Below are 19,673 nucleotides of genomic sequence, written 5' to 3' on the forward strand. Positions count from 1 at the left end.
CTGTTAGCTGAGATGACGTGCATGCACACTTGGCAGAGGGATACATACATCCTAATTTAGAGCCAGACTGAAGTTTATAAATATATTTTAAAGACCTGATGCTCATAACCTGCTATCCTCATTTGATGGGCAAAAGAAATGTTTTGAATGTCACTGGGCAAGTGCGAATGTGCTGGTAGGAGATGGGAAAGGCAGTGCAGCTTTCATGGGGTATGGAGCTGCTATGGGGGGGATGCTCTAGGTAAATAAACTATTTGTCTGCAATATGTTCTGCTTTACTTTTTTGCTTCTATGTAGAGTTTCATGTTGGCATCTTTTAGCATCTTTTGTTTAAGTGTTGTTCACAGTATTATAGGTGTATAATAGAAGAGCTGAAGAGACATGGGAGTTTAGATAAGATGCACAGCAGAACCATGGCCTCATTAACCACAGCTGTGTCTGGTTCTGCTCTCCTCTTCTATGTGTGCCAATTAATTAAAGCCAGAACAAGGATCCTCTGCCCCTGATTTTAAGAAATAACACAGTGCCAGTCAAGTAAGTTTTGGTTGTCCAAAAGCCATGCCTAGCCTGAAAGACTACACACACAAACCTGTCTCTCCTAGTTAGCTCTGTTGACATGCCATGAAGGTAAAAAAGCCCGTTTAGCTGTTTCCAATATGCAGTAATTGGAGGGAAAAAATGTATTTGCTCTGGAGGCCAGGGTATGCTTTGCTTGGTGAATGAACTGCTGAATCTCTCTGTCTTATGGGTTTCTGTGACAAGATCCCAGCCAAGGGCTTTCAAGTCACTGCTCGTAACAACACGTATACCTCACAGATTGGGTCCCCCATTCTTCTTATTCCGCTTTCTTTTGGAGCGAGAGTGCTTTCAGACGCGAGTTTACAATGACTTTAACGGTCTGCTACTGCTTTAAGTGCGGTGGTAGCCGACCGCGGCCTAGCACGGGCATGGCTGCCCACACTAAACATGGCGGCGGCGCTGCCCCGGAAGGGGCGGCCGGGCCGGGCCGCGGGATGAGGCAGCGGGAGGGCGGGTTTCCCCAGCCCACCGCGGCCGTGCGGGGAGCCGAGCACAGCACAGCCCAGTCCAGCCGAGCGGGGCGCGGGGGTGCCGGCAGCCGCCGCCATCGCAGCCCGCATGGGGCGGGCGCGGCCGGGCCCCGGCGCGGCCTGAGGGGGGCCGCTGGGGCGGGCTCCCTCTGTCCCTCCGTTGGGCCGGGGGCGCCCCTGAAGGGGCGGGGAGCCGGAGCGCCATGCAGTGCGCGGACCCCGCAGCGGCCATGAAGGGGCCAGAGGGCGAGGGCAAGCCGGAGCAGCCGCCGCCGGCAGGACAGAGCGGCGGCAAGAGCGGCGGCGGCCGCGGCGCCAAGGGCTGGCAGTACAGGTGGGCGCGGCGGGCCGGGCCGGGGGCGGCGGCGTGTGTGCGGCGCGCTGCGGGGGCGCGGGCCCGGGAGCCCCCGGTGCCGGGCTGGGAGGGTTGGAGACGCCCGTACTCTCTTCGCAGAGCTGCCCACGCCCGGTCCGCCCTGAGCGTGGGTCGTAGGCGCGGCTGCCCCGGCTGCAGTCGGCAGGCAGACCCGCCGCGGGGTGCCGGCGAGACGGAGGTACGGACACCTTCCTCGGCCCTGGGCTGAGCCCGGCCGCGCTTCCCCTCGTAGAGTGCCTGTTCGGCGCTCGAGCTGCCTGTCACTCGGCTCCGGTTTTCGTGTGCCTGTGTGTTATACAAAGCCCCGCGTCCGGGCTGCAGATGCTCCCGGGGATGGTGCCTTTCCGCCTTCCTTCCAGTTATTTTTCCCCTCCAGAACGGGGAGAACGGTTTAAAGTTGCTGAGGAGCCTCAACGTTTTCAGCCTTTGCAATAACCAGAACTTTGTGCCAAATTTTAGCTCGGTGTGCCTTCGAACTTAATGGCAGTCTTTATTTTTTTTTAATTGGTGCTTTCTGTTTGTTGGTGATAGTGAAACTCTGAGTGTGCACACAGTAGAGTTTCTCTCTTATCTGACTTCATTTAAGAATGGCTGTGCTTAGCGTAAATCAGTATGATTACTCAGGTACAGCAAATACAGCACAAGAGAGCAGAGAAAGCAGGAGAAGCTGAGCATGCAGCATTAGTTTGAAATGGATTCAAACTAAAATGCCTCCTTTGAACAAGCGGCCTGTGGGTTCCAGGGATTTAGGAGATCTGATGTACTATTTCTCTAATATGCTTTTGGTTTTGAAAGAGTTTCCACCCACACACTGATAGCAGGCTCTCTAAGGTATTGTTTGGGAGACTTCTGAATCTCTGCTTTTAGGTCTCTTCTTTGACTGGAGTTCTGCCGTGTTGCTGTTGAAAATACTGCTGTTATGTGAAGTTTGCACACTTCTCCTTCAAATGGAGACTCTCCAAAGCTGTCATCTGCCAGCCCAGATGGACTGGCTTTCAGTTTTCTGTGTGCAGAGATGGAGAAACCACAGTGTGGTACATCTGTGTGCGCTGTGCGGGACGGAGGCCCGTCACACAGCTTAGACAAATGCCCAGGTCCAGGCTGTGCGGGCACGAGTGCCTGGTGATTTTAATAGGGAGCAAACAACTCGGTCATCACTAGGAATCTGGGTCACGAGTCATTTACTTTTCTGGTGACTAGTGCCGGAAAGAAAAGTGGTGATTTCAGAGCCAGTATTTCAGGCTGTTAAGTAGGGAAAGCATGTTGTCAGATCCAGTTATTGGTTGTTTTACCTGCTGTTGACTGTTGCTTCTAAAGTTTTTAAAACTCTGTATTCAAGCATCTCTCTGATTTTTCTAATGAAAATTGGTATTGCTGTGACCAATCACTTACATGTGCTTCACATGCACCACACAGGAGTTAGCTTATGCAATCAAAATGGAAGTATTTGATATTTTTATGTGAAATCAGAGGCAGGGATGAGATACTTGATTTACCTGAACCCCATTTTGCCATTGTATGTTTGAGATGACGGTTGCAGGACAGTGCTGTGCAGTGAAATTCAGCTTTCTAAAATTACCCATCCAAGTGTTTCATTTCTTCTTTCAGTGCTGTGGCTTCTAGGGCAGAAGGTGAACTGACTCTGAGTAATAGCCAGTCTGGTGGCTTGACCGTTCTTAGTGGGAACTGTCCACATTATTGCTTGCAACTACCAATATCTGGTTTAATTTGCTGTAAAACTTTAGTTTCCCTTCCTAAATCATCAGGACAAGTTTAATGTACTAATTGTGTTATTGTGGATGCTTGGGATACCTCACTGTTAATCTCTGCTCTGTTAGGAATCAATTATTTATTCCTACATTTGTCTCTATATCTAGTTACCCACAAAATATCGCCTTTCCTCTCTGCCTCCCTTGGAAGTTCTTCTGGACGGGATGTTGTAGCTTAGTTTTCACTTTGTGGATAACTTACTGTTATGAAATGTATTTGTCAAAAGAAAGATTCCTCTAGTAATAAATCAGTGTCTAAGCTATGGGATTTAGAAACACATTTGCTAGGGGCTTTGGTGGAAGTTTGGTCTTTTGCAGCATGGAGTGAGAGCAAAGCGTGGTGATACATACAGAAGTAGGGTCCTGAAGTATTTGCTCAGAATAGACTGTGCATCTGGTGCAAGTACAGCTCCGTATTTGGTGAAGCATCTTGTTGAAGCAGCTGTAGCATAGGTGATGTTGGACAAATGAAACAACAGGTACTCAGTACTTTAATGCTCCAAATGGAGAATTATGACTGCTGGAACCTGAAATCATGGAAATGGAATCTTTCAAAAGTGGAAAGTCACGCGTTCTTGGGGTAAAGTGCATGTCTAGAAGAGAAGAATGAAGCAGAATGTCTAACTTACTCTGTCATTCCCCTACAAAAATGCAGACTTTTAAATAGCTGTGGTAGAGTCTGCCCAAACGTTTGTCACAATGGGGAAGAGGAGACAACCAGAGACTCCCAGACACTTCAGATGGTGCAGAGATACAGCTGAACCTCTTTGCAGACTTTCTGCTGTGGCCTGTGAGAGGTGAGTTCAGGCAGCCAGTACAGCAGTGCCTCCTTTGAAATTTTAAGGGCTCAGTTTCTTCAGAGCACAGAGGGATAATTTTCTTGACTTGGTGGAAGCTGAGAGTTCCTGAGGAGCTGCTCTTCTAGAGGTCTGACAGGAAATAGTCTTGTTTACTTACGAATATATGATCAGGGTCAGAGCGTGTCCTGAGAGCAACCAACTCTCAGCTGCATTTTCCTGACTGAGGTCAGGAGTAGCGTGAACGTTAACTTGCGGTTAAGTAGGATCAAGAGAGCCTGAGAGGCTGTGCTGCACACTAAACTCCTTATCCCTGTTTTCATTTAGAGAAACACTTACCATGAGGTGAGACTTCTGAATGGCTTCTAATTATTAAAAGACAACTTGATAAAATAATTTGAGATGATAATGTTTTCTAAGTAGCCTCTGTATTTTCCGCAGTAACCAGACTAGGAAGGAAGGGCAACATTGTCCATACAAAGACATTATTTGTGTGCAACAGTTCTATTTTTACTCTTGACCATCATCTTTTAGTTTTTGCCTTGCTCTAGATCAAATGAGCATGGCTTCAAAGCAGCAAGAGAAAGGAAACAGCTTTGGTAGGTACTTCTGTGACATGTGAATCATAGTCATTCAAATGACATCAAAATTTCATAACCAGAAAGTAGAATCCGTGTCTAATAGCTAAATAGAGAGCTGGTCAGAGTATGTGTCAGAGAAGTAAAATGAGTCATTTTGACCTGACTTGAGGGGCTTTCAGATAATATTGAGAGAAATTGCTTGCAATAACTGATTCTCCTTTATCTACAAAATTAGAAGTTCAAAGCACTACGCTTGAGTAGAGAAACAGGATTGTCTTTCCCAGTTGGAGACTTGCTAATGTACCAACCTCTTACATTTTTTTTCTTAGTGCTTCTGCTCTCAAATACATAAATAAATTCATCTGCTCTTAAAAGGTTTCCTAACATTTCTTCCCTTGCTGGTAGAAGTACATGTAAGATGTTCAGAATTTCCCAAATGATTGCTGATTCTTAAGCTTACAAGTTATATTTCAAAACCTATTTGCTTTTCAGCTCTGCATGTATTTTTGTAGATAGCTGCCTTTGTTCCTTATTTCTGAAATGGTTTCAGTATCTCCTCACTATGGATTTAGCCATATACATTTATAAAATGCTGCAGATTGTGTCTCTTCCCTCCCCCCCCACCCCTTTTCTTCTTTTAGGAAGCAAGTTCCTGAAAGTTTACTGAAGTGTTGCAGGTTTATTGACAGTTGCAAGTTAGTATAGGAAAACATTTGGAAGAAAGTAGTTTTTAAGGAAAGGAGCAAACTTACTCTACTAACATTGCCTTTAATTATTGTTTGGGTGGTTTTTTTTGCTAGGGGGTTTCCTCATGCTGGGCAGGTTCTGCTTGCCACTAGGTTATCAACTTAAGGCAAATTCTCTTGCAGAATTACTGCACATGGCTTTGGCCTGGAGTAAGGGAGTCTTGAGAGTAAGCAAACAGAAATGCCAACAGCAAAGAGGGGGTTTTGGGGAAAAAGAGGAACACTGTGGTATTTTGGCATCAGGTGCAAAGTGATAACAAAATTGAAGCAAGCGAAATGGTCCCTGGTCATCTTCTAAGGGCTTTTGTTTATTTTGCAGCTGACACCGTGCAAACACTCTTCCTACATACTACAAAAAAAGGGAGTAAACTGTTACTGATCTGAATTCAGTCTCCTGTGGTTGATTAGGTCAGCATGGGGTAACATCATAGAAGAAGTGTAGCTGCAACACATGAATGTATTTTCATTCTGCACTTTGAGGTGCCCATGAACTCTTCTTCATAGAGTGATCCCATAGGAAATGTGTTTTAAAGGAAGAGCCTATTTCTGACTTTGATCCCAGTTAACTTTGAGGGTGGCTGACAGTCCTTTTCACTTCAAACACATGGAAACAAAGCATGTGAGACTGAGCTAGTCTGTGGAAGTGTTTATGATTTTTTTTCATGATATCTTGCAAAAGTGATCTAGTTAGTAGTAATAAAGGGAAGTGTCTTGAAACTGGTACAGTCTTTGTGAGTGGATGTTGATGATTCTTTATATTGAGGGTGGCATTGATGTCAATCTTAGTTGCAACAATACATACAGAGTTTTTTCTAGTTTCTATGCATTTCTAGTCACATTCCAAGAATATGTCATCTCAGGAGGATAAATTTCCTTTGTTTGGCCTTCGAAACTGAAACCAGCTTGGTAGAAACATATACAGGGGGTAATGGCAGTACATGAGATGTTGCAAATCTCTCCCTTGCTGGTCCTCACTGTTATCTCTGAACTTCACATTTCTCATCATAGTATTAATGTGAGCATCACATTCCTGCTTAGGCTGCATTAGTGTGTTGACTGAATTAACTCTGGACTCCTGAGAGCCATCCAGAATTTAAATTAAAGTCCCTATCACTTGATAAGTAGAAGAAAAGAAACCACCCAAACCTTTGTGTAGATGTTAGTGTCATTCTAGGGCAGTTTACCCATCTCCTTGGTCTGGGTTTTCTTTTAGCACTGTTTAAAACAAAATTCTTTGGGATCCTACATGGAATTTCTGTGTATTTGCTGAAGTCAATAACTGTAACTCCCTTCCTTGTGCACAACCACAGACGGAGAGAGAGGCTGTACTTCTGTGGTGTTAGCTGGGAGGTCTGGCAAGGGCCAGACCTGCTTCGACTTTCCACTGCTTTTGCAGCCTATCCCTCTTCCTCAGTTGTAAGAACCAGCCGGTGTTGTGAGATTGAAGCAGTGGTCGTCCATGGGATTGGGGTTTCTGCTGCCCTTAGGAAGCTTTTGGTTTGACTGGCAGAGTTGGTGTCAAGCTTGTGTCAAAGTGAACCCTGAACTCCCTTGCTTCTGATTCTGGCAGAGATGCCTCACCACTGCTTGGCTTTCACAAAGCCCCAGCTGCTGTCTTTCTGACTCATTGCTGGCCTTTTGAGATATGGTGAACTGAGTGCTGAAAATAAAAGCTTCTCAAGTAGTTGCTGTGAAATTCAGAGTTTATTTTTGCAATGTATATTCCTTTTTATTACTAAAAATCAGAATTTCTTTCCTGAAAGGGTTGTTAGGGAGTCACCATCCCTGGAGGGGTTTAAGAGGCAGGTGGATGTTGTTGACCTGCTTCTGCAGGGGGATTGGACTAGATGATCTCTAAAGGTCCCTTCCAACCCCTAATATTTTATGATTAGGAAAATGGTCTAGTACTTGACAGGGCTGGGACAAAGACTGGACTCAATGATCTCAAAGGTCTCTTCCACCTGAAATGATTCTATGATTTTATGACTAACATTTCTTTTTTGATATACTGGAGGGAAATGGCTAAAAAATCTGGCGCTTGACTTTCTTTATCCTCAATTGAGCCTTTGCTTAAAGAATGTACCATGTTCATAACACTAATTTAGAAATCATAGAATCACAGAATGGTAGGGGTTGGAAGGGACCTCTGCTAGAGATCATCCAGTCCAACCAGCTTCACCTGGATTGTGCACTTCACATTGACATAATTTGCTTATCAGAATAGACAAGAAGCCTGCATTTAAAATGATCAGCTGGTTCTATCCACCTCAGGATCTATTCTGTTTTATTGAAGTGTTAAGAACATCTTTTATCAGGCTGATTTTACCAGTTACTGAAGCCTCAAGCACTTCTCAAAAGGCAAGCAAACCATTCATGTTCACACATGTATTTACAACCTGGAAGAATGTGGTTGGAGCAGATGGAAGTTCAGATGCATTGTAAATTAAGAGAAATAAATCACTGAGAGGTGGTAATAAGTGGATAGAGTGGAGAAATGAGTTTGGGTAATTTAAACAGGAACTTTGTGATGTCTGGTGTTCTAGTAGGGAACCTGAACCCAATTCTTGAACCAAGTGGGCAAAGTCAGAGTGCCTTCCTCCAGCTCTGTGGCTCCTCAGCAAGTGGCTATCAGGAGCACTGTCCCAGCAGTGGAACACGCTGCCCATAGGGGTTGTGGAGGCTCCTTCCTTGGAGGTCTTCAAGACCCGCCTGGACATGTTCCTGTGCGACCTGATCTAGGTGACCCTGCTTCTGCAGGGGGGTTGGACTGGATGATCTCTAAAGGTCTCTTCCAACCCTTACCATTCTGTGATTCTTGTTTCTTAGAGCATTCCTGTGTTGAATAAGCAGGTTATAAAACTCACTGGGACAGGAGTGACAGATGTGGCAGTTGGTTCTGGAATTGCAGGACAGAATCATAGAATTGCTTGGGTTGGAAGAGACAATCTTTAAGATTGTTGAGTCCAACTTTTAATCCAGCACTGCCATGTCCACCACTAAACCATGTTTCTGAGCATCACATCTACACATCGTTTTACATACCTCCAGGGATAATGACTCTACTAATTTCTGCTTTCCAGGGAATAGATTTCTGCAGGAGTTAATGACTGTTACAAATATCTATCCTTCATTAAGTGCAAGAGGCATTTTTCAACTTCACCTTTTCTAATATAATTATGTAGCAGCAAGTTAATTGAAAGTGCCTACAACATTAACATCCTGATCTGCCACACACATTCTCTCCCCAGAGAGAAGGTGAAAAACAAACTGCATGTGGGTTACTTAATCACATTGTTTAATGCAGAAGCAGAAAGTGCCAGCTAGCACTGTTAGGTTGTCCTAGGTAGGTTCTTGTGCTGGACTCCTTGTACCATGAAAATTAAGGCATGTGGGCAAGGACCCCTGTTTATATAAGGATGTGCCTTGACAGGTGATATCATCACGTGCCAGTGCTGACAATTCCTGCAGGAGGTCACTGCCTGCTGGTAATGCTGCTGGACAACTCTTTTTAGTGTGCTTGCAAAAGCTTGTACCATATTCAGATTTTCTGTACTGTGTCTAATGCTGAGATGGGAGGGGAAGGCAGGCTGAAGTGGGGTAGAATAAATGCTATTCCTTTGTGTATGTTAAGCTGACAATGTTATATTTACCAGCCTGCTTTGGAGCAGGAAAGTCAGTGTGAGGGGAAGGCTTTTTGCTATGGCTGTGCATTTTGTTTTCTTTTTTCCTTCTAGATGTAAAGATGTGAATTTTTGATGAGGCTGGAAATCTTTAAAATCTCGAGTAATGTTTAGGCATTGACAGATCAGTTTCCTGAAGAGCTCAGTTTGCCTTGGGAGGTTGGTTTCGCTCATTGCAGTAGAGATGTAACAGAAAGCATGAAGTCTGCTGGGCAGAACTGCAGGATGCTATAATAAGGAGCTGGTTTCTGACCCTGGCTTTGACTTCCTCTGTGGTAATAGTTATGTTTGTTTAAACTGATTTTCCCTTGTAATCACTAACTGTGTGTTGTTCCTCTTTTTCTTGGAGGCCTAGTTTGGAACAGTGGCCTCCAACTTTGCAAAGCTTCCACAGGGTCACAGCTGCAGCGGAAATCAGCAGAAACTGTGATTTGTACGTATGAATAAAATAAAGAAATTGTCCACAACTGTCTCCAAGTTAGAGAAGCAGAAAATTCTTTGTGCAGTCAGTATGTAAAGTGGGATGATAATGTCCTTTTATTGTTGGATACAAGACTCCTTCATAAATGTCGATGGCAATGATGAGAGAAGAAAACCATGAGGAAATGCTTTATTAATGCATGAGTGCCAAATGACTAATACCTGATGCTCATTGCACAATGAAAAGGAGCAGGTTTGAATAATTCTGTGTATGGGAATGACTGTCCACTTAAAGAACAACAAAGAAATCTTGCTGCTTTTATGTGTTGTCATAATCATAAGTGGTGAAATTAACACACGTGCTTTCTTAGAGTTTAAACTGATGCCTAAATTTCAATGTAGGAATACTTTAAATTTCTCCCTATCCAAGAGTTACAGAATTTTTTTTGTTGGGAGGGGCCTGGGAAATCTCTAGTCCAGCCTCCTGCTCAAAGCAGGGCTGGCTTCAAAGTTAGAAGAGGTGGTTCAGAGCTACTGGTTGAGTTTCAGGTGTCTCCAAGGAGATGTCATAGTCTCTGGGCTCCTGGCCCAGGGCTCACTCCTCCTAATTGTGAGGAATTTTTCCTTCTGTCAAAGAAGGATTTTTTACATTTTTTGCCACATCTTGAGTCCATTGCCTCTTGCCCTTCTGCTGTGCATCTCTGACAAGAATCTTTGTCTTCTCTGTGTGTAGGAGACACAGTGGCGAGATCCCTGTTAAGCCTTCCCAGCTCTGAAGGAGGCTGAACAGACACAGGTCCCTCAGCCTTTTCTTGTCTGATACAACATACATAGCTTGCAACTGTAGTTGTCACTAAGTGATGAAGTTTGCTCTGCCACTTTCTGTGAACAGTGCTTACCGGGGTGCACTGCTTTCTCAGCTGGTGCAGGAAGCAGATAGTCCAAAACAGCAAAGATGCTCATCCTGTCAGTGTGTCTGCCTTGCTTGTGTTATGTTTGCAATGCAGAGTACCTTTGACTGCTTGAGCTTTCTGAAACTAGACTAAAGGAAAGTTCTGAGTTTTGATAACAAAAACATGTAAAACTGCGTTGTGGTGGGCTGATGTAAACTGGTGACATAAGTGGTAGCGAAACTGCACACAGCAATCATTCTCCAGAGGTATCAAGTGGAGAGTTCAGAAGGGTGATGTCATTAATGTTTACAAATATGTAAAGGGTGGGTGTCAGGAGAATGGAGCCAGGCTGTTCTCAGTGATGTGCAGTCATAGGACAAGGGGTACAAGCTGGAACATAAGAGTTTCCAAAGAAATACAAGGAAGAATTTCTCCCCTGTGAGGGTGACAGAGCATTGGAACAGGCTGCCCAGAGGGGTTGTTGAGTCTCCTTCTCTAGAGACATTCAAAACCCACCTGGATGAGTTCCTGTGTGACCTGCTCTAGGTGGTCCTGCTCTGGCAGGGAGGTTGGACTGGATGATGTTTCGAGGTCCCTTCCAGCCCTTGAGATTCTGTGGTTGTGTGCCTGGCTTTTGTATGCTCCAGCTCTAAAATGTTGTTGGATAAATCTACAGTTATTTTTTTCTTGTAGTTACCACTGCAGAAAAATCTGCAGGGTTGGCTCTTGACTCTTGGATCCAGCTTCGGTTGTGTTGCGCTGACGCAAATCCACAAATAACTTGTGCATGAGTGGAGTTCTTGCTGACTTGAGGTGTTCATGTACGTGCAAGAGAAATTGCTTAGCTGAAATTTGCTGCATTTTTTTTCCAGTCAGGTGTCTTTTGAGAACTAAAGAGGTCTTCAAATGATAAATGATAAGTAATCAGGTTTATAGTAGTCCAATGAGAGAAGCGTTTTGCTACTTACTAGGTAAATATTATCTCTTTCATTTTCTTCTCTTGCTAGCCTGCAAAAGCATTACAAACCAGTTTTGTTTGTGTATAAGTGACCTAGGGCATTACTCCTCAAGAGAGGAGGATTGAATGCAACTTTAATCAGCTTGGCTTACCATTCCTCTTGAGAACTAGTCTTGGTAGGAATTTTAGGTGCAGACTGAACTATTGTGTTGATAGCAACGTGCTGAGCAGTTGGAGAGCCCCTCACCCCCAGATGGGAAGCCTGGGCTGCATCATGCTGGGCTTGTGGACAACTGACATCTCATTCTAGCTCTGCTGTACCCTGTCTTCATGGCCAGGCTGCACATTATCTTAGAATGATTCTCAGGAGTTCACACAAGTGTACACATTAAGAAAAAACTTAGTATCGAATGAGGATGCATGTGTTATTGTAGCACACTTGTGTCCAGGTGGTGTTCTGAAGTCCCCCTGGGGTTTGCAGTCAATCTTCTTGTCACTGTTGGACCTTTTTTTCCTTGCACTTGTTGGTTTCTAAACTTGAGGAGACAAACACGTGAGCTGAAGAGCAGGAGCTTTGCTGCCACTTTACCGTTGACTGAAGGGCTCTGTTGGTGAATTGCACAGTAGGGTAAGATTTTTTTCTTCCAATTTATTGATGTAGATACCCTGGAAACAACATAGAGGCTTCTGCCTTACCTTGTTGGGTGGACTGGCGAATCTGCTCTTGTTCTCACAAGCTGTGGGCCTAGAGTGTACTTAATGTGGTGGTGGTTTCTTGTGAGCAAATGATCTTTGCAGTTGCAGAAGATACATCCAAACTTTCTGACGTGGGTTAGTTCTGTTGGGCTTTTTTTCCCTCTTTTCTCTTGCCCTTCCCCTCCAGGTAGCAGAAAGGGGAATCAGTGCTTTGTAGGTAAGCACTTTGCAGCGGCTGAGGAGGAAAAAAGCAAGCTGCTGCGAGAAGTGAGCCTGTGGGCAGATGGAGATGAACAAGTTTAGTGGAAGTGGTTACTGCTTTTTTCAAACTATATGGTGAAAGTCACTTATTGGATCCTGATTTTTCTTTCTTTCATTTTCTCTGTCTTCATTATCTTTTAATCTGAAGGCAGACAGGTTTTTGTATCTTGCTGTGAGCTTAGAAGAAAGAAGCCTCTTCCCTTCCCCAGAGCCTGAAGGCACTCTATTAGTGGTGGTGGCAGCAGCTATGGAGGGTGCATCCTGCTTCAGGAGCACTGCTCATCATCTACATGGGCTCCAAGCTCCTTCTTATCCTTCCTGCTGGAAGTAAATCCACAGATAGTCAGCTGCCACTTGAAGCGAGGCCTTACGCAAGACTCTGAGGAAGCCTTTGGCTGATGCATTTGCTCTTTAAACAGCTGTTGGGTCTTCTGAGACCTGCTTGCTCAAAGTATCCCACGTGGTGCTGTCTGAGTCCCAGCAAAATTAAAATCATCAGAAGGGCAGTCTTGGAAGTTTGCTGTAATTGCTTTCCAGATAGGGGTAATTTTGTGCCCCTGATAGTGGTGATTTGTTTGTGTGGGGTTTCAGGGGAGAGCTAAGCTATGAGGGATGTGAAAAAAGGGTGGAGAGGCCTTCAGTGTCAGTGCTTCTTCATGGAGAAAATGCTGGCCCAGGGCTTGTTAGGTGTGAGTCTGGGTGTCTTGGCTGAAGCTCCTGAAAGATGTCATTCTGGGCCTGCTTTTTCTCAGCATCTGTGTTCAAGTCTCGAATGTAAACAGGATACAGGGGGAATTTGGCCCAACTATCGCTATCTTATTCCTCCCCCAGGACAGACCACCCTGCAAAGCATTGACAGCTGCTGTGAACTTAAAGGACAAATAAAACTAGAAAAGGTTAAAAAACTAACAAGGATAAATAAACTAACAACAATAAATTGTGATTTATTCCTATTGTATTTTATTAGCACTTAGGTATGTAGAAATCTGGCTTGTAGTAATCCTTTGAAGTTGGGGAGGGATAGTTTTCTGGAAAGAATATGAACTGCCTTGTAATTTTTCATAGACTTCAGTAATTTGGTTACAAGGACAGTTTCAGTCCATCTTGCAATATTTACAAGCTTAACAAGTGTAATAAACGGGCAGTCAAGCTCAGTGGTGTTCAACTTTTTGGGGGAAAAAAATACACATAGATTTTGGGGGTGGTAAATGTGCTGGGCTGGAGACAGATGTTGTACCATAAGTTCTTGAATAATTATTTCCTGGATTGTGATTTGCATGGTATCTTCACTTAAACTTTTGCCAGCCCACCTTATATATGTTTTTATACATCTTTAAGGCTGTGAAAAGTCTGTTGCAACACTTAAATGTTTGAGGTCTTTTTTTTTTTTTCCTTTGACAGAAGGACACATGAATTCCTGCAGAATTACAGACTTTAGAGGTTGTTGACTCATTGTTGCCAAGCTCTTCCTGTTCCTTTGACAATCTGAGAGTGCAATGAGCGTTTTGAGTAGCAACAGCAGCACATGTGCTATGAAAAGATACATGCATCCATAGGTACATGTACGTTAAGGTTGGGAAGGATCCCAATGCAGCCAGGCTTCCCTCTCAACGTTGAGGAGTTGGACATTGTTTTGTGTTACATTCACTTCTGAAATATTTTCTAGAAGTTAGAAACCCCACTGTGGGGAATTGTGGCGATTTCTGAAGTACACTGGCATCTCTGAAACAGGTTTTACTGTTGTTTTGGTAGGAGCAATGCTGGTAAGAGCTTTAAGGAAGATCTTACTCATATATTTTATGAACTGTGGTTATCTACGAGCAGAGGCAGTGCCTGAACCTCAACCTCACCTCTGGTTCTCAAAGTCAACCATCAGCAAAGCTTTCTGTAGCTTTCTGAAGAGCTTTGCTACTAATTCCATACTAGTGAAATACTGCTGGGGCTTTGTGGTTTTGTTCTTTTTTGGTTTTTGTTTGTTTCTTTTTTGTTTTCCCAATGCTGACTGCCTTACAACATTGCTTTAGCAACAACAAATATTTTCATTCTTGCTGTGGAAGCACTAATCTTAAAATCATTGAAAAAATGCAGTAGTTAAAATTCCATGGCCTTGTTGTTCATAAATAACAGTGGGAATGTTTTTCTGTGTTCATAGGAAAGTACTGGTGCTTATCCAGAAGAAGATTAGGAGGTTAACTCTAGTTCTGTAACAGGTTTGTGTACAGTTATAGGATCAACATTTTGTGAATTGCAATTGGCAGACTGGATTTAAATACCTTTTTTTTTTAGTGTATAAAATTGTTACTTGCTTAAAAATAAGCCTTAGTTTGAATGTTGAAAATTCTGTGTCCCCGGTGGTGTAGGAATCAGTGCAGGGAGAATATGATTAGTGCCTGTAAGGCCTGTGCTTTTACTCTTGTTTGCTGATTTGTTTGCCACTTGGCCCTTGTACTGTCAAGGGAAATGTTTGAAATACCAGCCAAGTTTTTCGTGCCTTTCAGACAGGCTAATCTGTTACTTGCATGGGTGCTAAAGGCCAGCCTTTGGCAGGGTGAAAACTAAATCATAGAATCACAGGATGGTTGGGGTTGGAAGGGACCTCTAGAGATGATCCAGTCCAACCCCCTGCTAAAGCAGATTCCCCTCAATCTGGGGGCACAGGAACATGTCCAGGTGGATTTGGAAACCTCCAGAACAGGAGACTCCACACCCTCCCTGGGCAGTTTCTTCTCCTGTTCAGGTGGAATTTTCTGTGTTCCAACTTACGCATATTACCCCCAGTCCTGTCGTTGGAGACAACAGTCTCTTGGGTTTGTGTAGTTCTACTGGCGATGCATCAACACCTTTAAGAGGGAAAATAATCAGTTTCGTCCAAGATTTAACAGAAACCTCTGTTCCTGCTCTATCTGTTTGGGCTTTGGCATTTCTAACGTTCTTCAATGTCCCCAAAATCAAGCCACAGCTCAGTCTCTTCCTCCTGGCAGTCAGCATGTTGTATTCCTCCCCTGCTACAGAGGTTTGTCTGTAAGGTATCTCCCCCACAGGTGACTGTCACGTATCTTAGGATCCACACCAGCCACTGCTGTGGCTTGTTGGACTCTGCTATAATGAGGTTTAGCCATCAGTGCTCAGTACATTTCTGTTGTCTTGCTGGCGAATGGGAGGTACCTGGTAAATGTACTTCTGAGCTTTACCTTGTGCATTCATTTACTGCTCTTTCCATGTGAGATACGGAGTTTTGGGACTCCATGTCCAAAGTTAGGGACTCTGAAGCACAGCTGGTCAGTGTGTTTAACATCGTGCACTTGTGCCCATGTTCCTTTGCTGCATCATGCTCCTTTCTGATGAGCAGTGTCCACAGCGTTGGAGGTGACTGGCTTGCCTGTCCCTAGTCACTTTCTCATGCGTCTCTGGGGGTTTGTTTGTAAAGCTTTTCAATTCAACCATCAACTACTGAGGCTAGGGGTAGGAATTATTGAAGAGGAGACATTTGGACAAGTTTGGGCCTAGTCAAACTGGAAGTCCAAGTGGAGCGGAACATGTGGATGAAGGCAAAATGTAGTAAAGTGCTCATTCAATGTGGATGTACATCACCAAAAGGCTGCTTACCCTTCTACCATGACTTGTTCCTTTTTCTAAAGAGTGACAAAATTTAGCTCTCACCTGTGACTTAAAAAAAAAAGCTGTCAAATGATTTTAGCCAAAGACTATTCACTTTACCCTTGTCAGGTAAATGGACTTCCATATGCCATACTGCTGTATTTATTGCAGTCTGAAGTTACCTACCTGATTTTTCCTAGATTCTGTTAAACATAACTCATGTGCCAAAATCACAGGAGAGGGGAGTGAGAGTGCAGCAGCTCTAGCCTGAGTGCTTAGGGCTGTGTATGGTGTCTGACTGGAAAGCAAGAGTGAAGCTTGTGTTCGCTGAGGCTGAAAAACAATTAACTGTGACTAGGGACGATTTCAGACAATTAAAAACCCATCTCATACATTTTTATGACTGTGCAATCTCATTATTTTCAGTTAAATTAGGACAGCCAGCAAGTCTAAGCTGTACTCTTCCGTTGTATGCCAATAATAACAAATGAGAAGTGTCTGCAGAGGATGGGATTGGTTATGTCTGCTTTAGCATTTTTCTACATTTGAAATATGTGATAGCCTGAGTACCCTCTGCTCTCCTTGGTTGTATTTTTATCTGTAGTACCACTTAATGAGCTGTTAGAAATTAAATTCCTAGATGGTTCTGCTGGCTCCTCTCCATTGCAGGATATGACTGCAATGCTGGTTGCTACAGTAATAGCTAGAACACATATTTTAGGTTTTCAATGTAACATTAAAAATCAGCAACTTGTTTTTTCCTCATAAATGTACTTTCTTGCATCTCTTCTTTGACTAGTGTTACTGAATAGCAGTGACATGGCATTGGTTTGTATGGCAGTAATTTACTCTGAGGTTATCTTTATTAGTGTCTTCCTGAATAGCTTCCTTTAAGATGAAATGTAGTCCAACATGTTATATTTATTGAATTGTCAGGTATCTAATGAATCTGGTGATACTGCCACTGTCTGTAAATGCAATGTAGATGGTAGATTCAGTTATTATTTGAAACTTACCACAGTACTTTGCCCAACTATGTTTCCAACTGTAACCCATTAATGCAAATGATCCCTTGGCTTTAGAGATCCTAGTTTTCCCCATCTTTCCATTTCTGCTGATAGGAGGCTACTTTGACCTCTTAATGACCAAGACAGACTGCGACTCAGACCCTTCAACATGCTATGAGCTACAGAAGTTTTAACTTAAAATCTCAGTAAGATAGCTTAAATAAACATTTCCTTTAATAAGCAAATAGTATCTGATACTTGGGTCATTGTTTCAGTTTTTCATTGTGATAATAGTAGCTTTTTTCCTGTACTGGACCTGAATTGTGTAGCAAGAGTGTGGTGTTCAATGGAGGATTGTGCCCCACTGTACAAGATGGCATTTCTAGAGCTATGGGAATGTACAGTATAAAGAATGTCTTTAAACTGTAATTTTATGGTGGTTATTTTGTAGCCATAAGGCATGTGAGCCTTATTTAGGACAATTGATTTTCAGAAATGGTAATGTATTTTGCCTGAGGTGATGTTAATTAAGCCTTCATTCCGAGTACCCTCCATGGATTCTCAGTTTTAGTGGATGTTGCAAGCTGTGGGTTTGAAAGAAAAACTACCTAATTTTCCTGCCAGGCCACAGGAGATGTTTTAGCTCCTGATTTGCATTTTAGAGTATCTTGATGTGACCTGTACCTGCATGTTGTGTTCTGTAGAACATCTGTTTGAGGGTATGACGGTTCATGTGGTTGGGAAGGGTTGTGGGTGATAAGGGTAAATAAGTCACACTGCTGTAGGAGTACCAGAGGAATGGTTTTGGTTGGTGACCATGATCAAGATTCTGTTAAATAACTTTCACTAGTTTCATGCAGGAGTCCAAAAATGCAAAGCTTGTTTAGAAGAGGGAGCAGGAAACAGAAGCAGCATGGATACTAAGTCTTTAATTACCCAAAATTGGTTCAAATGTGTCCAGAACTGCCTGCTGAATAAAACTTAAATATTGGTGAAACTAATTATCCCTGGAAAATAGTTGGAGTTCAGTAAATCTGGCTAAACTGTCTGATGAAATTATTTTAGAAACGAGGCCGGAAAATCTCTTTAAGTGTTGGTAGCATGAAGATGAAAATTCCATTTTCTGAGAACAGATAGTGGTGATCAAAAGCTAGGAAGTTTAAAATTTGTTTGGTATTGTCTTGAATGCTTCTCTCCTGTTTTTTGGTTTTTTTTTTAACAGTGATCACATGGAAAACATTTATGGCTACTTAACAAAATATACCAATCTCGTCACTGGCTGGCAATATCGGTAAGTCTTTTATGGTGCTTTTTAGTAAGACTGGTCTTTGCAGCATCTCAATGAACATGTTTCAGATTTTTAAAAAATAATACTTGGATTTCCCTTTTCTATTAGGCAAAATTTATGGAAGAGTCTTGTGCTTCTCTCAATGTAGCTGAAGCTAATGTATAGATGAGTAGCATTTGTATTTAGACGTGAATAAGAAAAAATGCATTGGAAGTATGAAGTTAACTCATTTGGTGTCTTCTAACTATGCTTGTATGTGTAAAATGAATGTACAGCACTAGTTTTTCTTCTCCTTTAAAAATATTCTTTTTTCCTGTTGTCTTCAGCTTTATGCCAAATGATGCCATTGTTTTTTAAAGAAAATAGTTAAGACTACTGAAAATTTAAACTCAAGCAAGCTTTTTCCCTTTAGTTTCCCAGGATGTGTGTCTGCCCTGGAATAACTTGCTTTTCTTTAACAGAGGAAACCTCTGGTCAGGCTTCCTGCTTGATGCAGTTCCTAGAACAGCATGGTGCAACCAAATTAATACTGGAGAGAGAAGTCTTTAACATGCCACACTGTCCAGATTCCTGTGCTACCACTGACATGCAATGGCTTGTGTTAATATACTTATCTTTAAACTCAATTGAATAGTTAAAGCATAGTGACCACTCCAATTTGTACATTAAAACTGGAATTGCTTAAGTTTAAATTTTTATCTCAAATGTTCTGTATCTGGGACTGTTTTACCTTAATTTGTGGAGTTAAGAACATATTAGGCCTTGGAGATTCAGGATATTTTTTGATTCCCAAAACCTTGCAATAGCAATCATCTCTGGGCATCTTGTTGTCTTATGCAGTCCCTGATGTCTGAGAAAGATATGCTAAGAACTTAATTTTTCTACAGTCTTGTTGGAAACATAATTCGTATGTTTGAGGTTGTACTGACTCAAGTCTTAAGTCCCTATCACATCTGTGCCAAATCGTAATGAAAGTCTTAACATAGCCCAGTACCAGCAACCCCATCAAAAAAAAGGAGGAGAATAAGCTGGTTTTATTTACTATATTTGCTTTATCATTGCAGATTTTTTGTTTTAAACAATGATGCTGGCCTTCTGGAGTACTTTGTGAATGAGCAGTCTAGACATCTAAAGCCCAGGGGTACGTTGCAGCTAGCTGGAGCTGTGATTTCACCCAGCGATGAAGACTCTCATACCTTTACAGTGAATGCTGCCAGCGGGGAGCAGTACAAACTGAGAGGTAGGACCTGGATTCTTAGGCAGGAGATTCTTCCACTAGAGGACACTCCTGGCTCTCACCTGGGGCTGCTCTTCTGGGCTTGGCTGTACTAACAAAGTGAGAGAACTTGTTTGGCAGAGTGCTGCAATGAGAACGAGTGAAACTTTCATCCCACTCTTGAGTTCAAAACCGACCTTTGGAGATAGCTCCATACTCTTTGGATTTGACTTTCAGAAGACCATGAACTTCAGATATATAGAATGGAGTTTTAGCTTCATGTATAGTGTCCTTAAATTGTACTGATTCAAAGTTTTCTAAATCACTGTAGGTAACATT

General features: G+C 42.9%; 1 protein-coding gene across 1 annotated transcript in view; it reads left to right on the plus strand.

The window, feature by feature from the left end:
• The first annotated feature begins 1,022 nt into the window (after positions 1 to 1,022).
• OSBPL11 (oxysterol binding protein like 11) overlaps positions 1,023 to 19,673 on the plus strand; it is a 44,754-nt gene continuing 26,103 nt past the window's right edge. Inside the window, exons 1-3 of the mRNA XM_062005007.1 lie at positions 1,023 to 1,383; positions 18,053 to 18,121; positions 19,183 to 19,358. Coding sequence (XP_061860991.1) covers positions 1,253 to 1,383; positions 18,053 to 18,121; positions 19,183 to 19,358 — 376 coding nt within the window. The 5' untranslated portion in view covers positions 1,023 to 1,252. The remainder of the gene's footprint in view (positions 1,384 to 18,052; positions 18,122 to 19,182; positions 19,359 to 19,673) is intronic.

Source organism: Colius striatus, chromosome 11 (genome assembly GCF_028858725.1).
Source record: "Colius striatus isolate bColStr4 chromosome 11, bColStr4.1.hap1, whole genome shotgun sequence".
In the NCBI taxonomy this organism is placed as follows: domain Eukaryota; kingdom Metazoa; phylum Chordata; class Aves; order Coliiformes; family Coliidae; genus Colius; species Colius striatus.